Below are 21,690 nucleotides of genomic sequence, written 5' to 3' on the forward strand. Positions count from 1 at the left end.
AAAATAGCACCCCCTTTTCAGCACCTGAGAAGGAGAGTAAAAGGTGAATTCTCCTTAAACAGCCGCAGGTCATGTCCTTAGCACATTGCACACATGTGGCAGCAAAATCATTCCACTGAATCTTCTTCATATTTATAGGAAAAGCTTCATCTTTCATTAGTACAATTGCAAGTTCAATCAAGTGCAACTAATGTTTCAAAACATTCACCATAGCTCACAGTGCTCTAGAGAGCTGGTTAGGGTCAAAACACAGCCAGTGACTGCAGAACAGCCCTCACACAGCATTTGGACTTCTGCTCAGGAACGTACACAAGTCATTAAATCACATTAACAAAGCCAGTATATGCCAGTCAAAGCTTTATTCCGGCTTCTTTTATTGCTTTAGAACAGCACCAAATGCAAGACTTCAACCCAAAACAACTATGTTCCCCTATGGAGAAAAAAACTCCCCACCCCGACCCCCAAAAATACTCTCAATTTTTTTTTTTTTTTTGAGGAGGAGGAAAAAAAAACACTTAACAATGCAACTTTTCCAAAAGCAAACATCAGAAAGCAGTGCTGTACAACACAGTAGCATATACAGAAACTCAAAAGAAACGTTTGTTGAAGAACCACCCACCAAGAACTCCATACAAGTCAGTGCACCTCCCCAGTCAGTAAAAAATGCCAAATTCTTATTTAGGAAAGTACAGCTATGAGAAACAAGCTAACAATAACAGTCCAGCAACAACAGCTGTAAGAAAACAAACTGAAATTAACAGTCTGCCCACACTATTCCTTTACAGGGAAGTTCAGTAGTGACAGGTATTTGGTCAGTCAGGTAGAAAAAATAAGCCACTCAATGCTCTGCTGGTATTTTTGTTCCCACAAACGCCTTTTCATGGGAACATTCCATACACAGGCACTTGTTCAATTTCATGTGGTCAACGTGTCACTTGGTTTCAGCACTGCTGGAGGACATGAGGATCTTCAGCTAAATTGCTACTGCAGTCACTTCGCTTTTTCTATAGGGAACAAACACAGACCCATCAAGATGTTTCTATAAATGTGTATAATGGTATTAAAATCAAAAGTCAGCTCTACGGGGCTTCAGACTAAATACCACTGTTACTAGACCATGTTAAAAGATAACACTTATTATACAAAGATAAAACAGCTAAAGCAGCAGAAGTGCCCAAGAAGATGAAGCAGCAGTGCTCCCAGATTTCACTTTTGAGTTCAAGTTACTCCATCTCTCAGTGGGCTTGGCATAAACCACTGCACGAGTTTTTGCACCCCGAGTACTTCTTACTCAAACTGCCTTTCCAGGCAGTGGCAGTATGTGCAGCAGGTTCCAGTTCTGTGACACATGGGTGCATAACCCTGACTCACCTTTCCTGTGCTGGTGCTGGGAGTGTATACACTAATTCCATGCAAAGTGCTCAAGAACAGAAAAAAGCCACAAAATCATGAATAATCCTGCATTTGAGTGATGCAATTGAGGAAGAGTTTGTACATTGAAAATCTTAACATTTTATCAAATTCTTTAACTACCTGTTTTCTTGCTCAACAGGCAACCTGATTTCTGTTGCAGGCTTCCTTATTTGTTACCCATAAACCAGTAGTTATACTGAAATAAAATTACCAATTAATCCCTGAAAGCACAAATGCTATCCCCATTTCAACTCAGTTTAGTCTTCATCAAGCAACCACAGAAACAAACTGCCCAGACAGGTTTTGGGCTCTCCATTCGTGGACAGATTCCAGAACTCAGCAACCTGATCTAGTTGGCCCTACTTTCACCACCAGGAAAGGTCCCTTTCAACCGGAACAGCTCTACAATTCCATAATTACAAAAATAGCACATAAACAAAAAACCCCTGTACTACTTATTTGGTACACTGAAGAGGTGTTTACCAGTAAAACTTCAAAAATTGTAAGTAACAATAAAGGTGTACTATTCACAAACTATCCTTACAAAAACTAAAATGGTATTTTTACGGTTTTAGATTTATAGATTATGGGACTGGGGTACTCAAATGCTAAACTAAATGCTTAACAGAGTCTGCCAAGCAGTTGCTCACCTTGCCTCAGAAACATGACCAAGAACAGCATGCTGATGGCAATGCTCAAACCAAGCCAAAATCTCCAACTCAGGTGAACTACCCCAGCTGTTCCATGAGGCTCAATCCATTACATGAATAAGTAAATACTAAATTGGTTTGTAATCCAAACACAGTAGCAGCTTTCACCGCATGTAGTCACCCTTAAACTGACAGTACATAAGCTAATGCTATCAAGAAAATCCCAACCACAGTATCAACTACATAAGCTCAAATTAGTGTTTCAACTGTGTTTTCTAAAATCAAGCATTTCCTAGAAAATTAGAAACTATTCAAACACAGAGTACACAACCCATGTGGGGGGCTTAAAACAGACTTACCTTGAAGTAAGGACTCCTCTGCTAAGGACTGCAAGTTTTCTGTTGCAGGGGTTAATGCCTACACAAAAAGGGATCCTGTTAGGAAGCTGGCACTATTGCCAAGACTTCCATTGAGGTGCTTCCTTTAATACTAGACTAACTTCTTACACCAGCACTACTGGGCTCCTATTTACCATTGTTCTCCTCCCCTTACAATTCACTACATTAGTCTTCTGCCCACTTTTCACTTTGATACAAAGGCTGCATGTGAAGAAAAAACTGGAAATTCATGCTGTTATCATCACCAGTAGCATGGCTCATGACCTGAGCTCTGGGTTCCAGACACAAGTTTTTCATCCACTGGTGGGTACTTCATGAAGAACACTGGTGAAAACCTTACTATTCTTCCCTCATTACTCCATAATAGAAGTATTTGTCATGATTTAGTAGTTAGCAGCCTTTCTAAAAACCAGTCCTGTCCTGCCCAGTCCATTATCACACTGCCAAACCTCAGACGATCTGCGAGCCTGGTCAGGAATTCTGTTCCAGACGTTCTCAGGATGCACAATCTCCTCATTGCCACTGCAGAGGTTCAGGACCTGTACAGACAGAACCAAAGTGGATCTAGCACAGCAGCAATACACTTAACAAATAAGACACAGCAGTAGGAAAACATAGTTGAGGACTCCGTGCCTTTGAGAAGGTGTTGAGAAGTCTGTATCTTGCAAGTAAGAACAAGTTGATCTCTAAAAAACCTGAATGTAGTTACTGAGGCTGCTCAAGGCTCTTCTAGGCTCCTAATCCAAGCACAGTGAGAAAAAGGCTGCAAAACACCTACTAGATCAGAACCAGAAGGAAGCTGATGAATAGGAATATCACTACATGATAATCCCTGATGCTGCCTCTCATCTGAATGCAGCTGAGCTTAGTTTTGGACACCCAAGGGATCTACCAGCACAAGAGCTGGCTTCCATGATCTCAGACATTCAGTCTTCCAAAAGGATGCTTTCATGTAACGATCTTTTGGATTTACAACCTTAAGTTACAACTTAGAGGTCATTCAACTTAGAGGTCATTTTATGTAAGTATAATGTCTATGCAAGTGTGTACCTGAACACATGCTCCCCCTGGACTGAAGGAACACATCTCATTCATTCCCCAGCTTAAACAGCAGTAGAACAAGGCACTGCATTATTCTCTACTGTGAAAGTTAACTCCCACCAACCACTAATGCAATACACACTTCACTGAAGCAGGAACAGTTGTGGATTCATTATTAATTGCGGTATAGTTTGAGTTTCTTTCCAAGTTTCTACTGCTCCAGCACCAACTCCTTGAAACACCAGTAAAATAACGTCAAGTTCCATGAACATTTAATGGTAGTACAGCTCCATTGCAGAACACTAACTTGCAGGCCAGACAGAATCACACACAAATGTGTGTTTCAAACTGGAGCCAGATCCTTCAATATTCCCAGGCAATAGAAGAAAATAAGATGTGAAAGGAACATCAAGTCTTGGCATGTATCATCAACAGGAGACACCGCTGTTGATCTCTAGTCTATAAATTTAGAATCAGCCTTTGAAATACTTAAATTCTATAACAGATTTATTAAAAATATTTATTCAGAGTTTACAGATGGACCAAAGAAGAAGGACCAAAGAAGGACCAAATCTTAAGAATGCAGAAAGAGTATTCACACCACACTTACCTTGGTACCCTTCTCAGATACCTCCAAAATGCGAGCATCACACCATTTGAGAGAAGTCCACACCACACATTTGGAACCAACAGCAAAGCCCTTCAGATTATAAAGGCAGTCATGGTGTGCTACAAGAAAAGGTAATTTACCAATGAAGGAGGACGAAAAAAACAAATACAACAAACTCACAAAACCCCAGAAAAATCAACCCTCAAAAAAACCCTCAGATGCCTCAAACACTGCTGCCCCACACCCTCTAAACTACTTGATATTTTAAAGCTAAAAATTTGTCATCCCAAACAGTCTTGAAAACGCGCTTCATGTTCTGAAATGGATTTCCACTCAAGATCATTAATCTGCCCAAGTAAGACTAGTTGCTGTCAGACTGTCACATTACCCATGAGATACTACACTTGGTCTGCCGTCCTTAAACCACTAAAGCATTAACACTAACACATTATCTTATTAGGGCATAGAAGTTAGATTTTTTTTTTTACAAGAAAGCTATTCTTATGTTTGAATGTGCACAACATTTTGATTATTTAACTCATTAAAAAGAGATACTTTACCTGCACTGCAGTGAGCCAAGTTCTCATTTTGCTTTTCATCTTCCCCAGGCTGACAGCCTAAAGACTGAACACACTGATTTCCCCTCTTTTTAAATGAATCAGTCAAGTCTTGTTCCATCCATTCTTCCACACAGTCTTCTTTCTTCTTCTGCCACCCCTTATGTTTCTCAACTTTAGAGTCACATGATTTCATAGTGAAAACAGGCTTTAGATTCACTGAGTCTTTTAAAAGAAATGAAAACTGATTTTCACTATTCGCAAAACTCTGTAGCACAGCATGTTCCAGCCTTAACAAGTCCTCCTCCCCATCGCCCTGAGGAGGCTCAATATTAGGCAGCACCAGTCCCAGAAAGGGCTCAAATTTGGCTCCTAGCATTGACTGCTTGTCATGCATCTTCTGGTGCAGTTCTTTCTCAGATCTACCACAAGATGATGACAACATGAGAGAAGGAGGGTTTGCTTCCATCCAATCATCTAGTATAGCTTCTTCTTCATGAATTCCAGACAAATTCACTTGCAGTTTCTTGGTCTTCTCTCCCAAAGAAGGCTGAACATTGGATGGAATCAGCTCTACTGACTTCTCTCTGTCAGCAGACGTACCAGTAACTGAAAGCAGCAGGTTTTCTTTCTTATCAAGTAATGGAAAAATTTCAAGACAGTTCAGAGCTGTCAAGTGCCCTGTCTCATCCCTCACATCTGGCAGCTCCAGCAATCCCTGCTCCAACACTGTCTCTCTTGCTTCACTGCCTGACGCTGCCTGCATTTCAAGAGACTTAGCTTCCAGTTCTTCCTTTGTTCCTTCTTCAGCAGGGAACTTTTGGAAAACTCCCTCTAGCTGCTGTAAGGGCTCGTTTAGTCCCTCACATGGTAAGTGCATTTCTAACGGATCCAGTTTCCCTAATGTCTCAGTTCCATTGCTTGCAGATGGCTGTGCCTGGAACACTGGCAACCTCTGCAATTCTTGTTCTTTTCCTAGGAAAAGGCTGGCTGCTGGAACACGGGCTGTCACTTCTGCTTTCAGCTCAGCCTCCTCTCCAAATAGAATTTCAGACAGGTCTTGTTCTGCAGCTTTTATTCCATTCCCCACAATATGAGGGCTGCAGGTTCTCACTGGTTGCAGTAGCATACTGTTACCACTGTCACCTTCAGACAGAGGTATCTCTTTGTCAAAACTGTTCTCATGCTCTCCTAGTTCATATCCATCATCAGCCTTCCCACAGGCAGCTCCCGCTGACACATTTGCTTCTGTAGTTTCTGAGCACTCAGAAGTTACACCCAGGTAAGGATCAGAACGAAATAAAGCACTTTCACTTCCTTCCTGAGCTAATCCACTAACAGCAGTGGTTGCTTTGTTGAGACAAAGACCCAAATTGCTGTTTGAACTTCTGCTTTCCTTTAGGGGCTTGCAAAGGTTTGAGAAAGCACTGCCACCAGTTTCTTTATTAGCCTTCCAAAAAGGCTTCATCTCTTCATTAATACTTTTGCCAGAAGCTTCCAGCTTGACAACACACAGAGGGATTTCAAAATCTTTATTTTCCCGAATTTCTATTACTTCAGCTTCTAATACAAGGTTTTCAGTCATATCATAAAACTTCTTACTTGCTTCATTAAGCCATGAGCCATCTGAGGGACTGAAACCTGACAGACAGCAAGCAAATGCTTGCCCAGGTACTCTGAGCAGTTCACATGGCATCTGTCGGATCATCTCCAGGCTGACGCTTTCCTCACTTCCGTAATCCACGTGTCTAACCACTACACTGCCATCATACACACTGCTGATCTGAGCTCTGTAGAACCACCCATCTTGACTGTATTTTGCTAGACAAGTATCACCACTTTTCATAGAAGACTTGACATTGTTCAGCGAGCTTAGTCCAAGCTTTTCAGCTTCCTCTATTTTTTTCTCAATGTAGCTCACGTCTTTGGTATCAGCACGGTGACACCAGAAGTATCCTGGACTATTTACCACTGTGACATAAATTTTTAAAGTCTGACCTGCCTCTGGAAATTTCCAGCGAAAGGATTTACAATCACTTACACAGGAAATCTCATTTTGTACCTGAGGAGGCAAAGGCTCACAGCCAGTGATCATGTCACGGTTCTCTCCTTTATCAATTTTTTTTCTTGAGGAAAGTCTTTCTCTACTTGAAAGCTCTTTATCAGCTAAATCCACTGTTATTACACCTTGATGGTCACTGAGAATAACTTCCCATTTATCCTCAACCTTCTTTACAAATTCACACGACAGCAGGATTTCACTTGTTCTTTTGGTGAAGTAAAACACTGCTTTCTCTGTCCAGTCTGCACTTTTTTTGCATTTGAGTCCACCTAGAAAGCAGTGAATGCTCATTGCTGGAATAGATGACAGGTTCTTAGGGAGCCTGCGTGCTTGATCAACACTAATCACAGAAGTATCACCATAATCAATATAATGCACCCGTATTGAATCGTTGGAAGTCTTCTCTTTTACTACAGCTCGATACCACAGGCCGTCTTCTGAATAAACAGCACTGATTAAATCTCCTGCTTGGAAAAGCTGTCCACAAGGGTCCTTCACTGATTTCCCATTGTTTAAACTTTCCAAAACGTTGTTAAGCTGAACCTCATCACTCCCTAGTTGAACATAAAAATCCTGTGGGTCACTGATGTAAGACACATACACTAAGGTTTTAAGAGCTGGCACTATCTTCTGTGGTGGTAGATCAGATGCATTTTTAAGCATTATACACCTGCCTTCAGCATGAGATTCAGTATCTGACAGTTTACCCTTCTGGGAAAAAAGCAGAGACTCCTCCCCTGCTTTATTCAATATAACAGCATCCTCCTTACTGCTAAGCATCGCATCAGGTTCTAGTAATCCAGCTGCCCTATCTGCCTTCATAGAGTGCTGGAAAATGTTTACAACTTCTTTAAAGTGTCTTTTGCTCCCTTGTTCTTGCTGGGCTTCAGGTTGACATTTTTTTCTTTCAAGAGGCCTACCTGCATTTAAAGTCTCATCCCTCTCATTCACATCTGTATTTCTAGAGCACGAAGTCTCATTGTGGACATGACTACACAGTCCTGTACTGTTTAGGCTTAGCTGTTTCAGTTTTGTATTAATTTGAGTCTTTTTATCAAACAACTCAACCAGCAGTGTATTATCAGAGTCCTTTGCTACCACTATTGCTTTTAATCTCCTTTCTAGGACAGCTTCCTTAAACCACGTTGCAGCTTCTTTGGAAACAGATGCTACATCAGACACAGCACACTTTACAGCTTGCATCGGCACAAGCAAGATATCAGAAGCATCACTGGGCAAAATAAGCAGATCATCTGTCTCTATTGTCTCTGTGTTCCCAAAATCCACAAAGAAGACTTTAGCCTTAGGTTGTCTTTCTATAATTACTCCCCTATACCACTGACTGTCAGAGTACCTTGCTAGACACAGGGTTCCAGACTTCCCCAAGGTTCCTGTGCTGGTCAGTCTCTCACTCAGGCAACTGATGTCATCAGCCAGCTGTGCCAAGGTATCTGCACACCTTTCAAGTTGGCAGTAAAATGTCCATGGATTCTCAACATGTGTAATATAAACGTCCTCCTCACTCCCAATTTTGATATCATGACTAGAGTAAAAGAAAGAGTGAAGCTGGACCAAAGATTCCAGATGCTTTTGGGGAAATAAACGTCTGGCTACACCTCTCTTGGTGAGAAACTGGCAAGCACTCTGAAAAGGTGTGATTAAATCTACAATGTTAAACAGGTCCCTATTTATAGAAGCCAATGCAAAGATTGTACATTTCAGGTCAAGGTCAGATGATGAATCAACAACAAACTGATGAAAAGCCTGAACTGCTTCTTCATCCCAAGCAAAAGGATTCTGACCATTGGGTTGTATTAAGTTGTAAAGGCTGCACCTGAATGCCTGAGCCTCTAATCTGAGGAAGCGTTCATTAATTGCACGGAGCTTCGTTAGACACACCTGCTCTCTGTTGCCATAGTCAACATAGATGACTTCTACTTTTTCTGCACAAACTCCTTCACTAACTATTAAAGCCCTGTACCATTTTTTATCCTCTGAGTACTGGGCTAAACACACAGGATTTGGCCAAACATGTGGCTGGGATGAATTCTTGCAATGCTCCTGAATTTCATCCATTAGTTCTTCAAGGTCATTGCAATTTCTACTTAATTGGCACCAAAAACAACTAGGATTCTCAACATACGACAAAATAACATTAACTGTACTTCCCACTTCTAGGTGACCTCCACAGGAGGAGCCTGGCTTAATTTCCACATAGTTCTGTCTCAAAGAGGTGTGCAGATTTTCTTTACCCTGATAGTATCGAGAAAGAAGAGATTCACTACTTTTAGAATTGTGAATGGCTGCAATAGGGCTCTCTCTGACCATCACACCCCTGTGAGAATCAAGTATGCTATCACTGCTCTTCAGATCACTTTCTTCTCTGAGCCTCTTCTCTGCATTTATTTGGCTTTCCTCTGCAGCACACACTAGGGGAGAGGCCTGTGTCACAGACTTATCTGATTTCTGGTAAGTCTTGGGTATTTCATACCTCTGGTATTTAGCATAACCCCCCTGGGCCATGAGTTTACTTACTCTTTCCTCTCCTAACTGGGACTGGTCAAAAATTTCAACCATGTATTTGTCACCCTGCACATTCAAAAACCAAACTTTTAACTCCTTGTTCAGTACCATCTCCCTGAATGCAGACACAGAAGCTTCACTCCAGCTCCCTCTTGGAGGGGAGACACCTGCCAAACAACACTTCAGAGCTAAAGCAGGGAGCTCCCTGAACCGAGGAAGCAGCTCCCTCACAGCACACAGATCCACAGTTTCTGTGCTGCCTCTGTCCACCAGGTGTATTTCCACCCCAGTGTCCAGGACCCTGTTGACCACTGCTCGATAAAAGACACCCTCATTCCCACTGGCACAACAAAGGGATCCAGGCTGTGGGTCCCACCCAGCACCATCTAGCTTCGTGGAATGGGAATAAAAATTCCACATGCACTGCCTCAGCTGCCTGAAGAGCTGGTAATACTCATGGAGTTGCAGCCAGAACTCAGACGGGTGTCGGACGTGGGAGACCTGTGCGCTGTACAATGTCCAGGACTTCAGATGCACACCAGCTACAGCAGCCAAATCTCTGTGTGTTAGAACAGGAGGTGTTTCTGGCGGCAATTCCAATTCTTCAGCTAAGGACTCCTCTTCTTCCAGCTGCTCATGAGCCTCAGTTTGGCTCACATGACTGGTGACCAGGCAGCAAGCCTGAGACCCAAAAAGATGGTTCAAATCGACACCGTTTTCCCCATAGAGGGTCACATAATAGAGATACTCAAAGGAGTTAAAGGCTTTGATGTGAGCACTCACTCCTCTACTGAGCACCAATGCTTTCAGCAAATCAACCTGCAACGGGGACCAGCCACAGCCCCCATCCGAAACGCCCTGAAGAGCACACGTGTAAGTGACCACAGGCATGCGAAAACACTGGGCAGGCAAATGGCGCAGGTCAGCTCTGGTCACAGTCTCCTTCTTGCCATAGTCCACAAAGATCACGACAGCTGCATGCTGGTCCTGCTCCCCAGCAATGAGCTCCAGCAGAATGGCACGGTACCACCGGCCATCCATCCCACGAGCAGCACAGGGTGAGCCCACTTTGGGCAGTAAGTCCTGCTCCCACCGGTCATAAGCATGGCACATGGTATCAGAAAGGCAACAGATCTCCTGTGACAGGCACTGCAACTGGCAGTAAATGTGGTGTGGGTCAGAGACATGGGTCACTATGACAGGCTCTGTCACACCCACCTGAAGCTGAGGGTAGTAATAATCCAAGGCAGGTGACAGAGGCGGGTATGAGAGCAAGGCATTGACAAGCTCCGGAACTGCAAAAGCTCCAAGGGAACACACTGGAGGCTCTTGACAGAGCTGCTTCTTCAACTGGGCAAAAGGCAGGCAGCACCGGAGCATCTGGCAGAAGCAGCTGGGAGAGACACATCTGGCCAGGCTCAGCTGCCGCATCTGAGCCACGAGCTGGGGCAGCTCGAGCACGATAAGCTGTGGTGTTATCACCTCCTGCACCACACCAGACACCTCCTTGCCATGCAGGAAGCTGAGGAACTCCATCGCCTCTGTGGTCCACTTGGGCACTGCTGAATCCCCACTCGCTGTCCCCCCATGACTGTGGGAGGGCATGACATTGGCCACAACACAGCCCAGCACCTCTGGAGGCAGCTGGAACAGCTCTGAGCAGCCCCGTGCCAGGTAACAGGCAGATGTGGTCATCACATACCCCTCATCCAGCAGGAAGACACGGTACCCCTGGGCACTACAGCTCACCACACAGCAGCGGTACCACACACCCAACACCTCCACCAGTGCCAGCTCCCCCGGGCACAGCCTAGTCCCGCTAGTTCCCGGCCCGCTGGGCTCTGGGCGGGCCGCCAGGTGCGGCCCGACCGCCGCCTGGATCTCGCGGTAGAGGAGGGCATAGTCAGCCTTACGTTCACCCAGCAGCCCCCACAGCCACAGGATGGGCACCTTGGGGCACAGCCCCACGGCGCGGACCCGCAGGGTGACTGTATCGCCGCGGCCGAGGGACCCCGGCCCGGAGCTCATCGCGAAGCCACCTCGCCCGCCACCGGCCCCCGCACGAGGCGAATGAACGCCCCGCCCTTCGCCCCTCGGCCTCATATAGAACACGCGCCGCCCACGTGACCCACGGGGAGCCGTTAGCGGCTGCCCCAGCGGCCGAGACCATTTTAATCCTCTCGGTGGGGTGGAGGGCGGCGCGAAGGGAAGGGTGAAAAGGAGGGGTAAGCGGGGTGATACATGGGGCTGCCCCTGCTACGCTAAGACTTGCGCGGAGGCGCCAGGAAGAGGAGGGTTACGGAATTATGGCCGGGGCTCCGCGGGGCTTAGGGCCGAGCCCGGCGGAGCTGCCCTCGCCCACGGTGGAGCGCTCCACGCCGGATGGATGGTGGCGGGACGGCGGGGGCGGCGTGAAGGGAATGAGCGCCGAGCCCGCTTAGCTCCCATTGGTCAGAGCGGCGACGGGGGCGGGACAAGCGAGCGGAGCTTGGCGGCTATTGGCCAGCGGTGGCGTGAGGGCGGGGCGCGGCGTGAGGACAGTGTGCTCGCACCAGGCGCCGGTCAGGAATCGTTAGTAATTCACACCCAAAGAGAGAGATACACTAAAAGTTAAAGGAGTTTTTCACGACAAGATTTTTACGAGGCTTTTTTTTATTATTATTTTGACCTCTTCCTCAAGGGTCCGTATTGGGACCAATATTATTTAGTGTTGTCATTAATTGCATAGGTGAAGGGTTGGAGTGCACCCTCGGCAAGTTCGCAAGTGACACCAAGCTGAGTGATGCTGGTGTTACCAAAATCCTCGGAAATCATTGGGATAAATAAGCTCCTCTAGTGCTGTCTTTTTAGTGTGAGGGAGTCAGGCATTACTTTATTCGTGGCCAGGAGGGAAGTGTGTGAATGTGGGTGTGTGTGGGGCAGACAAAATCCTGGCCTCTACACAGATGCAGATATAGAACTTTTACGTTTATTTATATGTACTTTTAGTAAACGAATTAATATTCACTAGTTCTAAATAACAGAATTCTCTTTCATTAATTAGTATTCTGTCTTCTACTGGATATTGATTTCTCACTTCTCATGCAAAATTAGTCTATATTTTTCAGTCCTTTTATTATATTTTTCCCAGGTAGGGACTTTCCACCACACAAACTGAGTCTTCGTTAGTCTCTTTTTTGTCTGCTGTTTTTCGCAAGATGTCCTTGTGGTCCATAAATTGTGCACTCCTTGTATCCCATTTCACCAATAGACCTCTTATTTTTCAGGCTTTGTTGTTGAAGTATATCAAGGTTATTCTATCAAAACTTAAAGAGTTTCAGTGATTCTCCCAAGCTGTGTGCCCATAAAAGTAGCTTATGGCAGCTTTGAAAAATGCATGCTGAAAGTGGTTTTACACACTACTTATAATTAATATACTGGTTATGATGATAAGAGAGGTTGAACAACTGTCCTTTGTGGAAAGACTGAGAGAGTTGGGATTGTTCGGCCTGGAGAACCTTCAGGGTGACCTAACTGTGCCCTTCCAGTACCTGAAGACAGCTGATAAGAAAGATGGAGAGAGACTTTTAACAAGGGCCTGGAGAGACAGGACAAAGGGGAACAGCTTCAAACTGAAAGAGAGCAGGTTTAGATTGGCTATTAGGAAGAAATCTTTACTGTGAGGGTGGTGAGACACAGGAATAGGTTGCCCAGAGAAGCTTTGGATTCCCAATCCCTGGAATTGTCAAAGGCCAGGTTGGACGGAGCTTGGAGTAACCTGGTCTAGTGGAATCCCCCATGGCAGGGTGTTGGAACTGATCTTTGAGGTCCCTTCCAATCCAAACCGTTCTATGACTGTGTGATAAAAGTACTTGTTCTGTCTCACGGGAAAAATAAAACTGTGTATCCATCACCAGGTTATCAGGGTAACAGGATGGCAGGTGGGAGTGCTGGCAATGTAACTGAAGCAGAAGCTTTGCTGGTTTGTCACTGCTAGTGCTGGAGTACAGGACAGAAAGAACTTGGATTAGTTTCTCAGGATGACAGCTAGAAAAATACCAGGATTTCTGAACAAAACCTTCAGACTGATGCACATTCCCTGAATATGAGGAAGAACTGTACTGTGCAGTGACCGAGACCTGGAATGGAGCGTCCAGTCTCCCTCACTGGAGATATTCCAGAACTGCCTGGGTGCAATCCTGTGCTCTGGGTTGACCCTGCTTGAGTAGGGAGGCGGGACCAGATAAGCCACTGTGGTCCCTTCCAACCTGCCCCATTCTGTGACTCTGTGACTCCCTAAAAATGGTGAGAATAATGTTTTCCAAGCTGGAAGTGCACCCCCAAATGCATACAGCCACAAATGAACTACAATACAATCAAAAAGTACCAGTGCAAGCCAAGAAGACACTCAAACTGTGTTCAGTGAGAAGATGGCAAACTGGAGACACTGCTTGCAAAGACCAGAAGAAATCCTGGGTATTTATTCAAAGAGCCAAGTTTTCTACATAAATTCAATTACTAGATATTACTAAATCAAAGCCAGCTTTGTTTTATCTACCCATGGCTGCTTTTAATGATGCATTTTTGACTCTTGATTGCCAAAGATGAACCTAGTGACAAACAGCACTAGTCTCCTTCTCCATGAAATCTGGAAGGCTTTAGGTTTAAAAATAAATAAATCACTCCTGTTCAAATGTTTTGCATTATTGGAGAGAACATTGTATTTCCATCAAGATTTAAAGTGGGCAGAGTGCACATTTCCATGGAAAATGACCCAGTCTGCCACATCAGCATTGAGATTGTCATGGGACAAGTAGTTCAGTTTGGTCCTATGGAGTATCCTGAGTCCTCTGAGCATTGCAGAGGAAACTAGGCTTTTGATTTTCTGGGAACAGGAATGCATTTCAATCATGATCTTACTCAAAAGACTGAGTGGAAAGGTCAGGCAGTCTCTGGGAAGTAAGAGGAACACAAACCCTTCCACTTTTTGTGCAAAGCAGATTTGAACACAGGTAAACTGCTTTTATCTTTTTCAATATCTAGCACTACAGGCTTGGTTTGCTGACGCATCAAACTAATGAGAGGTAGTTCTTTATCTGTGTGCAAATGCACTTAACAACAAAAATTCCCAAATAATTTTATAGATGCTTAGCCACAGAACTTTTTCAGTGCATTGATCAACCTGCTCTTGTCTTTTAGCAATAGAAACCATCTCCATAACCAAACAAACAGACAGTATTATGTTCTATTTGCTTGGTAGAATTTTTTTTATTCCTTTTTGTTGGTTCAGAACGCTGATACTGGCTGGTAGCTGGACTATTATTGTGACAATTTTATCCTGTGGATTATATAAATCTCATGTACCAGTCTGACAGTCAAATAGTATCCTTAAGTCATGACTGCTCCCAACCAGTAAGGACTAGATTTGGAGCAACAAGCTACACGTGTGATCCTACTACGTTGTGAAATGAGAATTCAGCTTTTTGAGTCTTCTCTCTTCTGTGAATACTGAAGGTTTTAAAAAGAAGTAACTCCACACATCCTTCTGATTTGCTCGTATGTAAGCCAGAATACCAGTGACCAAGGTGCCTGTGAAAGCAAACACTAAAGTTAGAGGCTTGAAACAAAAGTAACCCAATAAATAAGCCCATTAGATTAAACTATCTCCTCTTAAAAATCATATTCTCAAGTTCAGTCTCATATTGCTCTGGTTCCCAGAGAGGTTCCCAAGCCTCTGTCTGCTCAGAGAGGCTGTGAACTCCCCATCCCTGGAAGTGTTCAAGGCCAGGTTGGATGGGGCTCTGAGCAAGTGGAAGGCATCCCTGCCCATGGCAGAGGGTTTGGAATGAGATGGTCTTTAAAGTCTCTTGAACCTAAACCAATCTACAATTCTATGATTGTGTCTTTCACACAGAAATTGTAATAATACATAGGGTTAGGGCTACATCCACAGCCCTCACATTTTAATGCTGATTGTTCTTGTAAAGAGAGTTAAAAAGCACGTACCATTCGCATCCAAGTTGGTATAAAGCCTTTGTACAGAGACATAAACCCTTCACCCTGGACAGTTTGAATCAAGCAGTTCATGGAAGATTTATAGAGCAGACCTCTAGCAATGTGCAAGGAGAACAAACAATGTTAGGATTACAAATACACGATTTAAAAAAAAGCCCATCCTCCTCATAAAAAATAATTTGTAGCTGATATTTTTCTATAAGCCATAGTGCTTCTGTAAGCTCCTTGGAGTCTAATCCAGAACTGAAATCCACTGATTACATTTAGGTGGCCATCACAACAACACCTCTCAGACTAAATCAGTAAAATCAGTTTTACTGATTTACTAAATCAGTAAAATCATCACCAGAAAGATGATGAGCAAATTATCAACTTAGCACTTCACTCCCAGTGAAATCAGTGAGACCCATGGTTTCAATGTGCTGCTGAAAAGTCAGTCTCTGAAGTGTCCATACCTTCCCTGCTTATCTCTTGGTTGGTTCATTATCCGGGTTTTGACCACGTCAGCAGGAGTTCCCAGAACAGCTGCTACCAGCCCGGAGCAGGCACTGCCAACAGCAACAGATACTTAAGGAAGAAACCAAGATGTATCATAAAAATTTCAGCATCTTGATTCCAGTTCTTATAATATATGTAAAAACAGTTATCATCGAATCATGAGTAATAACTCATGAACTTGTTTTGGGAGGCTTGCTAGTACTGCTCTTGCTTACATGTCCTCCCAGTGCCAGCTGCCCTCACCTCTGTGTGCAGTTCTGAGTCAGGGATGAAGGATCCACAATAGGCAATTCACAATATTGTTTATAAAAAGTAGATTTTTCTCATCGTTTAAGAGAGTAAAAGAGGATGTTGTGCAGAAGTTGTATCACTGTGCTCCCACAGATTAGAGCAAAGGTGTTTAAATGCACCAACAAGGCACTTCTAGTGAGGGTAGTTTTGTAGCAATAGTTGCATCCTTTCTCTTGTGTCTTCTATAAAGTGATGTTCTCTCAGGAAAATTATGATTCTAAAGTTGCATTTCATCAGCAGTATCAAAATCAAATAATGGGGTCTTATGCTGGCACAGAGAGACAGATGAAGACAGCAAGGCTGGAAATGCTCCACAGTGAAAAGGGGTAGTTGGAGAATACAGCACCTGCTAACACTGTGAGTCACACTATTGTCCACAAGTGTTGTGTTCAGAAGCAAAAACTGTTTCACTGAGTCGTAAGTGGTCAGATCTGTAAAGAGGATAATGAGAAAGTGTCAGGAATGAATGGTGCTGTTCACGACACAGAATATTCATTTCCGTTGCGGCTCCTGCCTTCGGCACAGCTGGCACTCTGCCCCCAGTTTTTAATGAGGGCTGTGGCACCTGAGTCCTGTCTTTAGACATGCGAGTACATTGTCCTTTCTGCTCCCACCTGCTCTGATTTACCTTAGAGATGATGCTGAGCTGTGTCTGGGTGACCCCTCACTAGCCCTGTTGCCTGTCTCATCAGCTTCCTGGCTTGGCCTCAGACCTGCCTCATCACCATGCACTTCCCTATGGATCTGGATCTTGGGGAAGCCTGGTTGTCTTTGCTGGCTCTGCCCTGCTCACCTCACCTGGGCACTGAGTTGAGGTTGGTAAGGTCCCGGCTTTGCTGGCCATGGGAGCCCTTCAAGTCCTGGCTCACTTTTCCTTAAACTCAGTTAAAAACTGTTGCTTTTAAGCCATTTTATTTCCACAGGACCAAAACACAGGTTCACAAGGCAGAGACAGTCACCTGCAGGGTGCACTAAATGAGGCCCCAGCGTAGGTAATCAAGACACTAAGACAAAGGGAGCAGTTAAACTCCTTTTTCTTAAAGCTTTGGTGAGGCCTTAAGTGCTGCAGGCCAAGTTATTCAATTTACCTCCCATATTCACCAGAGCAGCTCTCTGGACATTTGGTACCCATCCAGCCCAAAGTCCCCTTACTCCTCCTTCAGACAGGATCTTCAGAAATGCATGGTGCACGCCCCGAAACCTGAAATCAAGATGCAACTTGTGGGTAGATAGCCCAGTGAAATATTTGCATGTTCCAGTACTTTGCTGCACCAGGTCCTCATGTGAGATTAGGAATTTACACCTGCAAGGATCTGGCCCTCCAGATCCATTTTTGGATCTGTCTTTGGCTTTCATGCCACAGCATTTTACCAGAGATACCAGTTGCCTGGCAAAGCAGTGATCTGGTCTCTAACAGCAGACAACTCTTAGATCCCACACTGGGTTACAATACTGAATGTACGTGACACCAAATGATGGCAGCAGTTTGGGATGCAAAGAGCAGCATGTCCTGGTATTTGCAGGAGAGTCCCAAGCCCTGCCTGTGTGCCAGCCTTCCTTGTGGCTGTGCATCCTGCACGAGCCATTTCCCTCATGCTTTCTTCCATCTTCAGAAAGCATCCTTCCCTTCTCATGGTACAGTGTTGGCATGAATGTGCTGCAGCACAGAAGATGGGTTTGTGGTCCCTGGGACCAATAAATCAGAAAAAAGAAGATGAGTATAAATTGAATAAGGAGAAGGTCTTGATTTCCCTCCCTCCCCTCACCCTCTGCACTGCCCAGAGCCATGGGGTGCTCTCCCTGTAAAAGGGCACAGAGCAGCTGAGGAGAAGGGGTGGCAGAAAACACAGAGAACCACACCCCAGGCCAAAGAGTGACCAGTAACAGGGAAAAAAACACGAGCTCTGAGAGGAACCAACCGTAACGGTTTTCCTTCCAACTTCCTTTTTCCCTCCATCTGCATCTGCACCTTCACCAGATCAGTTGGGCTGGCAAAAAACTGTCCGATGGCACCTGCAGACATGCCTCCAACCACAGATTTCCTGCCAAATGGAGAAAAATTGTGCTCCAGAATACACTGAAAATCTTAGCGAGTCACAGTGCTTGAGGCTGAAGAGTTCAGCAGCACAACCTAGGCGGAACAAGTGTAAATGGTTATTCCATATTTTAACAGCCAAAGTGAAGGTAATAATTGTGGTGGCTACAGGTTGTTAAAGTAGTCAGTAATATTTCTGTAAATTTTCAAAAAGGGTTAAAACTTACCGGGGGGGTGGGGGGGTGGGGGGAACCAAACAAGGTTATGTAATGCTCTTTGCTTAAGGTTTAAAGGCAAAGTACAGAAGTAAAGGATGATGCTCCATGGATTATAAGAGAATGCCCACCTGAAATTCCAAACTGCTTGTTGATATATAAAACTTTTCTTTCTCTCCTACTGGTACTAGATGAGTTGTGGTAATTTTATGGGTCTATTTATTTTAGTAAAATCAGAAATTTCAGTATTATCCATAGGTCCCCCTTCCTGTAGCATTAGGCATGACAAGTATTTTGTAGTAGATTTTATCAATCCCATTCTAAAACCAGATACATTTTGGACCTAAGGTTTGGCTGTAGGACTCCTACAGTAAGGACAATCCCCAAGCAAGCAATAAATATACATGAATATGCAACATTACCAGAGAGGGAAGCTTTCATCCTCCACTCTGCCAAGCATGGAGTCACGGAGATGTTCGTAAGTAACCATCCGAACACCAGTGTACACTGTGGAAAACAAAAGCAGGAGACAATTCTTGGGTCTGCCATTTCTGGAGGTTACAGTGAGAGAGACATCAAGACCTTGGTTTATGACACCCCAGAGCTCGCCTGGGTCAGCTGATCACTGCGCTCATGTTTGTGATCAGAATGGGGAAAGTGAGGGGTTTGCCTGGTGTCAGTGGGAGAGCCAGGGTGTTTTAGCATCAAAAAATCTCTCTGGCTGAGCCACAGGTCTGCCAGGAGGCAGCACAGCTTTGCCTGCACCCTAAGGAGATGGGACTGCATCACTTCCTTCTGGGCTGATGCCAAGCACAAAACCCCCACAAGTGCTTTTGAGGTTTGCTGCTGTCACCATATTTCCAAGTAAAGCACAGCAAGCTGTCATTTGTGGCCAAACCTCTAATGCATTTCTTTTAACCACTTGTATTTTCCCCTTGTGCTTGCAACCTCATTTTTTTCCCATCTTCTTTCCTAATCTGTCCTCACTTCCCTCACATTTGAGACATTTATTGTCCTGAGAACTCATGAGTGTCTGAACTTCCTGAACAAGACCTTCCTGCAAAGATGACAGAGAACTTACATGTTGTTTTCCCAGAAACCAGAATAAGGCCATGAAGAACTGAAAAAGGGAAGGAAGAGACACTATCCATCTGGAATCTCGTATATTTCAAAGTGGGATTGCAGGCTAGACTGAGAAGTCCTCACAGATATATTTAAAATACAAGAAAATATGGGAAGCTCACTCTAAAAGGTTTGGCCACAAAAGGCAGGACCCCATCGTGTCCCATCACGAGCAGATATTCACCTATGTGGCGGTAGACGGCTGGCGTGGCTCCTTGCCAGAGCTTCCATACCCCCTCCTCCTGCGCGATTCCGGCCGCCGTGCGCAGCATCCCGCGGTACGGGACCGCCTGCCCGGCCGCGGCTCCATCGCGGCGCACGGCAGCTTCACCTTGGATCTGCAGCCGAGTTTTCGTGAGATCCAGGGGAAATGTCACTGAGGACAAAGGGCCGGGAACACACGTGAATACGAGTGCGGCTGCGGGGAGACCTCCCGTGCCGGGAACAGCTCCACCACAACGCCCTGCCAGCGCCCAAGGGGCTGGGCAGGCACCAGCAGCGAGCAGGGGCCGTAGCCAACAGGGTCCGGGAGATCACTGGAGAAAAGGAGAGTTTTCATCCAGGTCTGTTAAAAATGGCTCTAGGCACAAGTAACTAAATGACATTCCTGTCCATATTTAGTTCTGCAGATTTGTAATGCAATATATGTATCTTCTGAGGGATTTGGAATTAAAAATCCTATTCCAGTTACTCCCCCTGAATACAGACCAGTCACATCTCTCAATCGATTATGTGGTCTCTCCAATTCTGTCCAGCACAGTGTCAGCACATGTTATGGTCAGGAACAACCCCACAGAGGTCATCATAATGCAGACACACATTCAGGCTCATCTACAAACTTACCTACATATCTGTCCTACAAACCACCCTAAAGCATGCTTGCTTTCCTTATACAGGCACAAAAATCATGTCTAGCCTGTTTTTTCTCTCACTGAAATAAATGGTGGCAAGTGAAGGAGATTCAAGTTGATCTCAGCTTCCCAGGGCTGCTCCTAAAATAGCATGGACACATATTTGTGTCCCTCATTTCATTCCAGGCCAGGAGTGCCTAGTGATGGACCTTCCCAGCCTGGGGCCAGGAGCAGGGTTTGTATTTGTTTCAATACCTCTGTGACACACCAGGGTCCTTTCCAAGTAGGACTCAGGTGCCATGGGAAGGCAGTCACTGCTCAAAGCTTCAGCAGGTTTATAGTCTATTTGTGCATTAAGTTTGGTATCCATGTTTAAATATTACGAAAGATTGAGAAGTTACAAACCCTTAGAGTAGTGTAACTGACTTGCTTGTAAGAGCCTGTAGAAATTATAAAGAACATGCTGAAAAATATTCAAAATAAGTTACTTGGTCACAAAGCAGTGCTACACTACAGTGGGCTTCTATTCCATGGTTCACCAAGCAGTTTTCCAACTCCATTTTTATAGGCATCTCCACTGTGACCAGAAACTTAGGAGTCGAGTTTTCTTTGATTAACCTTCATTAACTATGACAAGGAAATTCCTGAAGGAATAAGGCCTTGCTAGTAACTTAGGCAACAGATCTGCCTGCCTCTTTTAGTCTTTTTCTGGAAACCCAGCCAGTGCAAAGCTTAAATTAGTCACAACTGCACTGAGTTAATGACTGCAGCCCTTCGGTCTCCGAGGCAAAGATTTCATCCTGAAAAACCCTCCCTCTGGCCACGGTCAGGTGGCAGAAAACACTTGCAAGGCTTAGATTATGGAAAAGCCACAGCTAGCACAGTGAAAGGCAGATTTTCTGGAGCAGAACACTGAAGAATGAGGCATCCGGGGACTGATATTCCCCCTGCCCCCCGTAAGTAAATTTGACCCCCTTCCCTCTCGAAAAACCACGGCGGGTTGTACCTAGTTCTGCCACAGCCGCTGCACAGGCTGACAGAGCGAATTTGCTGGCTCGAGGCCATCTCTCTGGAAGAGGTAAGCTCCTCTCTTCTTCTGCAGGTGACATCTAGCATCTCACATGAACCGAGGCTAACCAGCCACCCTGCCCGGTGTGTGGCTGCAGCAAGAGCGGGCCTTAGCGCAGATCAGCTCGGAGTGGTTTAGCAGACAAGATGCTGAAGGTCATGTTTCTCCAGTGCCAGCACCGGGAACTGCAGCAGCCCGAGTGGCTCTGCAGAGCTGGAAGGTCCTTCTGCAGTGACACAAGAGACTCCGGCGCAACAGGCTCCTGGGAAATGTAGTTTATCACCGAGGCTGGTCTGTGCCCGGAAATCGGCGCTGCAGGTACAGACACACGCACCGTTTGGTCCATTATGCACATTAAAAA

The 21,690-nt window shown here is 45.0% G+C and overlaps 3 protein-coding genes across 5 annotated transcripts in view; 1 reads left to right on the forward strand and 2 right to left on the reverse strand.

The window, feature by feature from the left end:
* Window positions 1-130: 130 nt before the first annotated feature.
* On the reverse strand, window positions 131-11,282 carry TDRD6 (tudor domain containing 6). The gene is made up of 5 exons (XM_066180030.1): window positions 4,673-11,282; window positions 4,113-4,231; window positions 2,911-3,000; window positions 2,423-2,480; window positions 131-1,004 (listed from the first exon to the last, which is right to left on the reverse strand). Exons 1-5 carry the CDS (start codon window positions 11,280-11,282, stop codon window positions 991-993), a joined length of 6,891 nt encoding a protein of 2,296 aa, XP_066036127.1. The 3' UTR covers window positions 131-990.
* A 2,361-nt stretch (window positions 11,283-13,643) lies between these two features.
* Window positions 13,644-21,472, reverse strand: SLC25A27 (solute carrier family 25 member 27). The gene is made up of 9 exons (XM_066180045.1): window positions 21,267-21,472; window positions 19,594-19,785; window positions 18,710-18,794; window positions 17,957-18,079; window positions 17,126-17,238; window positions 16,384-16,468; window positions 15,704-15,796; window positions 15,240-15,342; window positions 13,644-14,822 (listed from the first exon to the last, which is right to left on the reverse strand). The coding sequence occupies exons 1-9, from the start codon at window positions 21,367-21,369 to the stop codon at window positions 14,751-14,753; spliced, it is 969 nt and encodes a 322-aa protein (XP_066036142.1). The 5' UTR covers window positions 21,370-21,472; the 3' UTR covers window positions 13,644-14,750.
* Window positions 21,473-21,480: 8 nt separating this feature from the next.
* CYP39A1 (cytochrome P450 family 39 subfamily A member 1) overlaps window positions 21,481-21,690 on the forward strand; it is a 28,553-nt gene continuing 28,343 nt past the window's right edge. For all 3 annotated transcript variants that reach the window (XM_066180041.1, XM_066180043.1, XM_066180042.1), the window contains exon 1: window positions 21,481-21,647. The gene's annotated coding sequence lies outside the window, so the exon portion shown is untranslated. The remainder of the gene's footprint in view (window positions 21,648-21,690) is intronic.

The sequence above is a fragment of the Chamaea fasciata genome, unplaced genomic scaffold (assembly GCF_029207755.1).
Source record: "Chamaea fasciata isolate MVZ Bird 193981 ecotype frontalis unplaced genomic scaffold, bChaFas1.0.hap1 SCAF_3, whole genome shotgun sequence".
In the NCBI taxonomy this organism is placed as follows: Eukaryota; Metazoa; Chordata; class Aves; order Passeriformes; family Sylviidae; genus Chamaea; species Chamaea fasciata.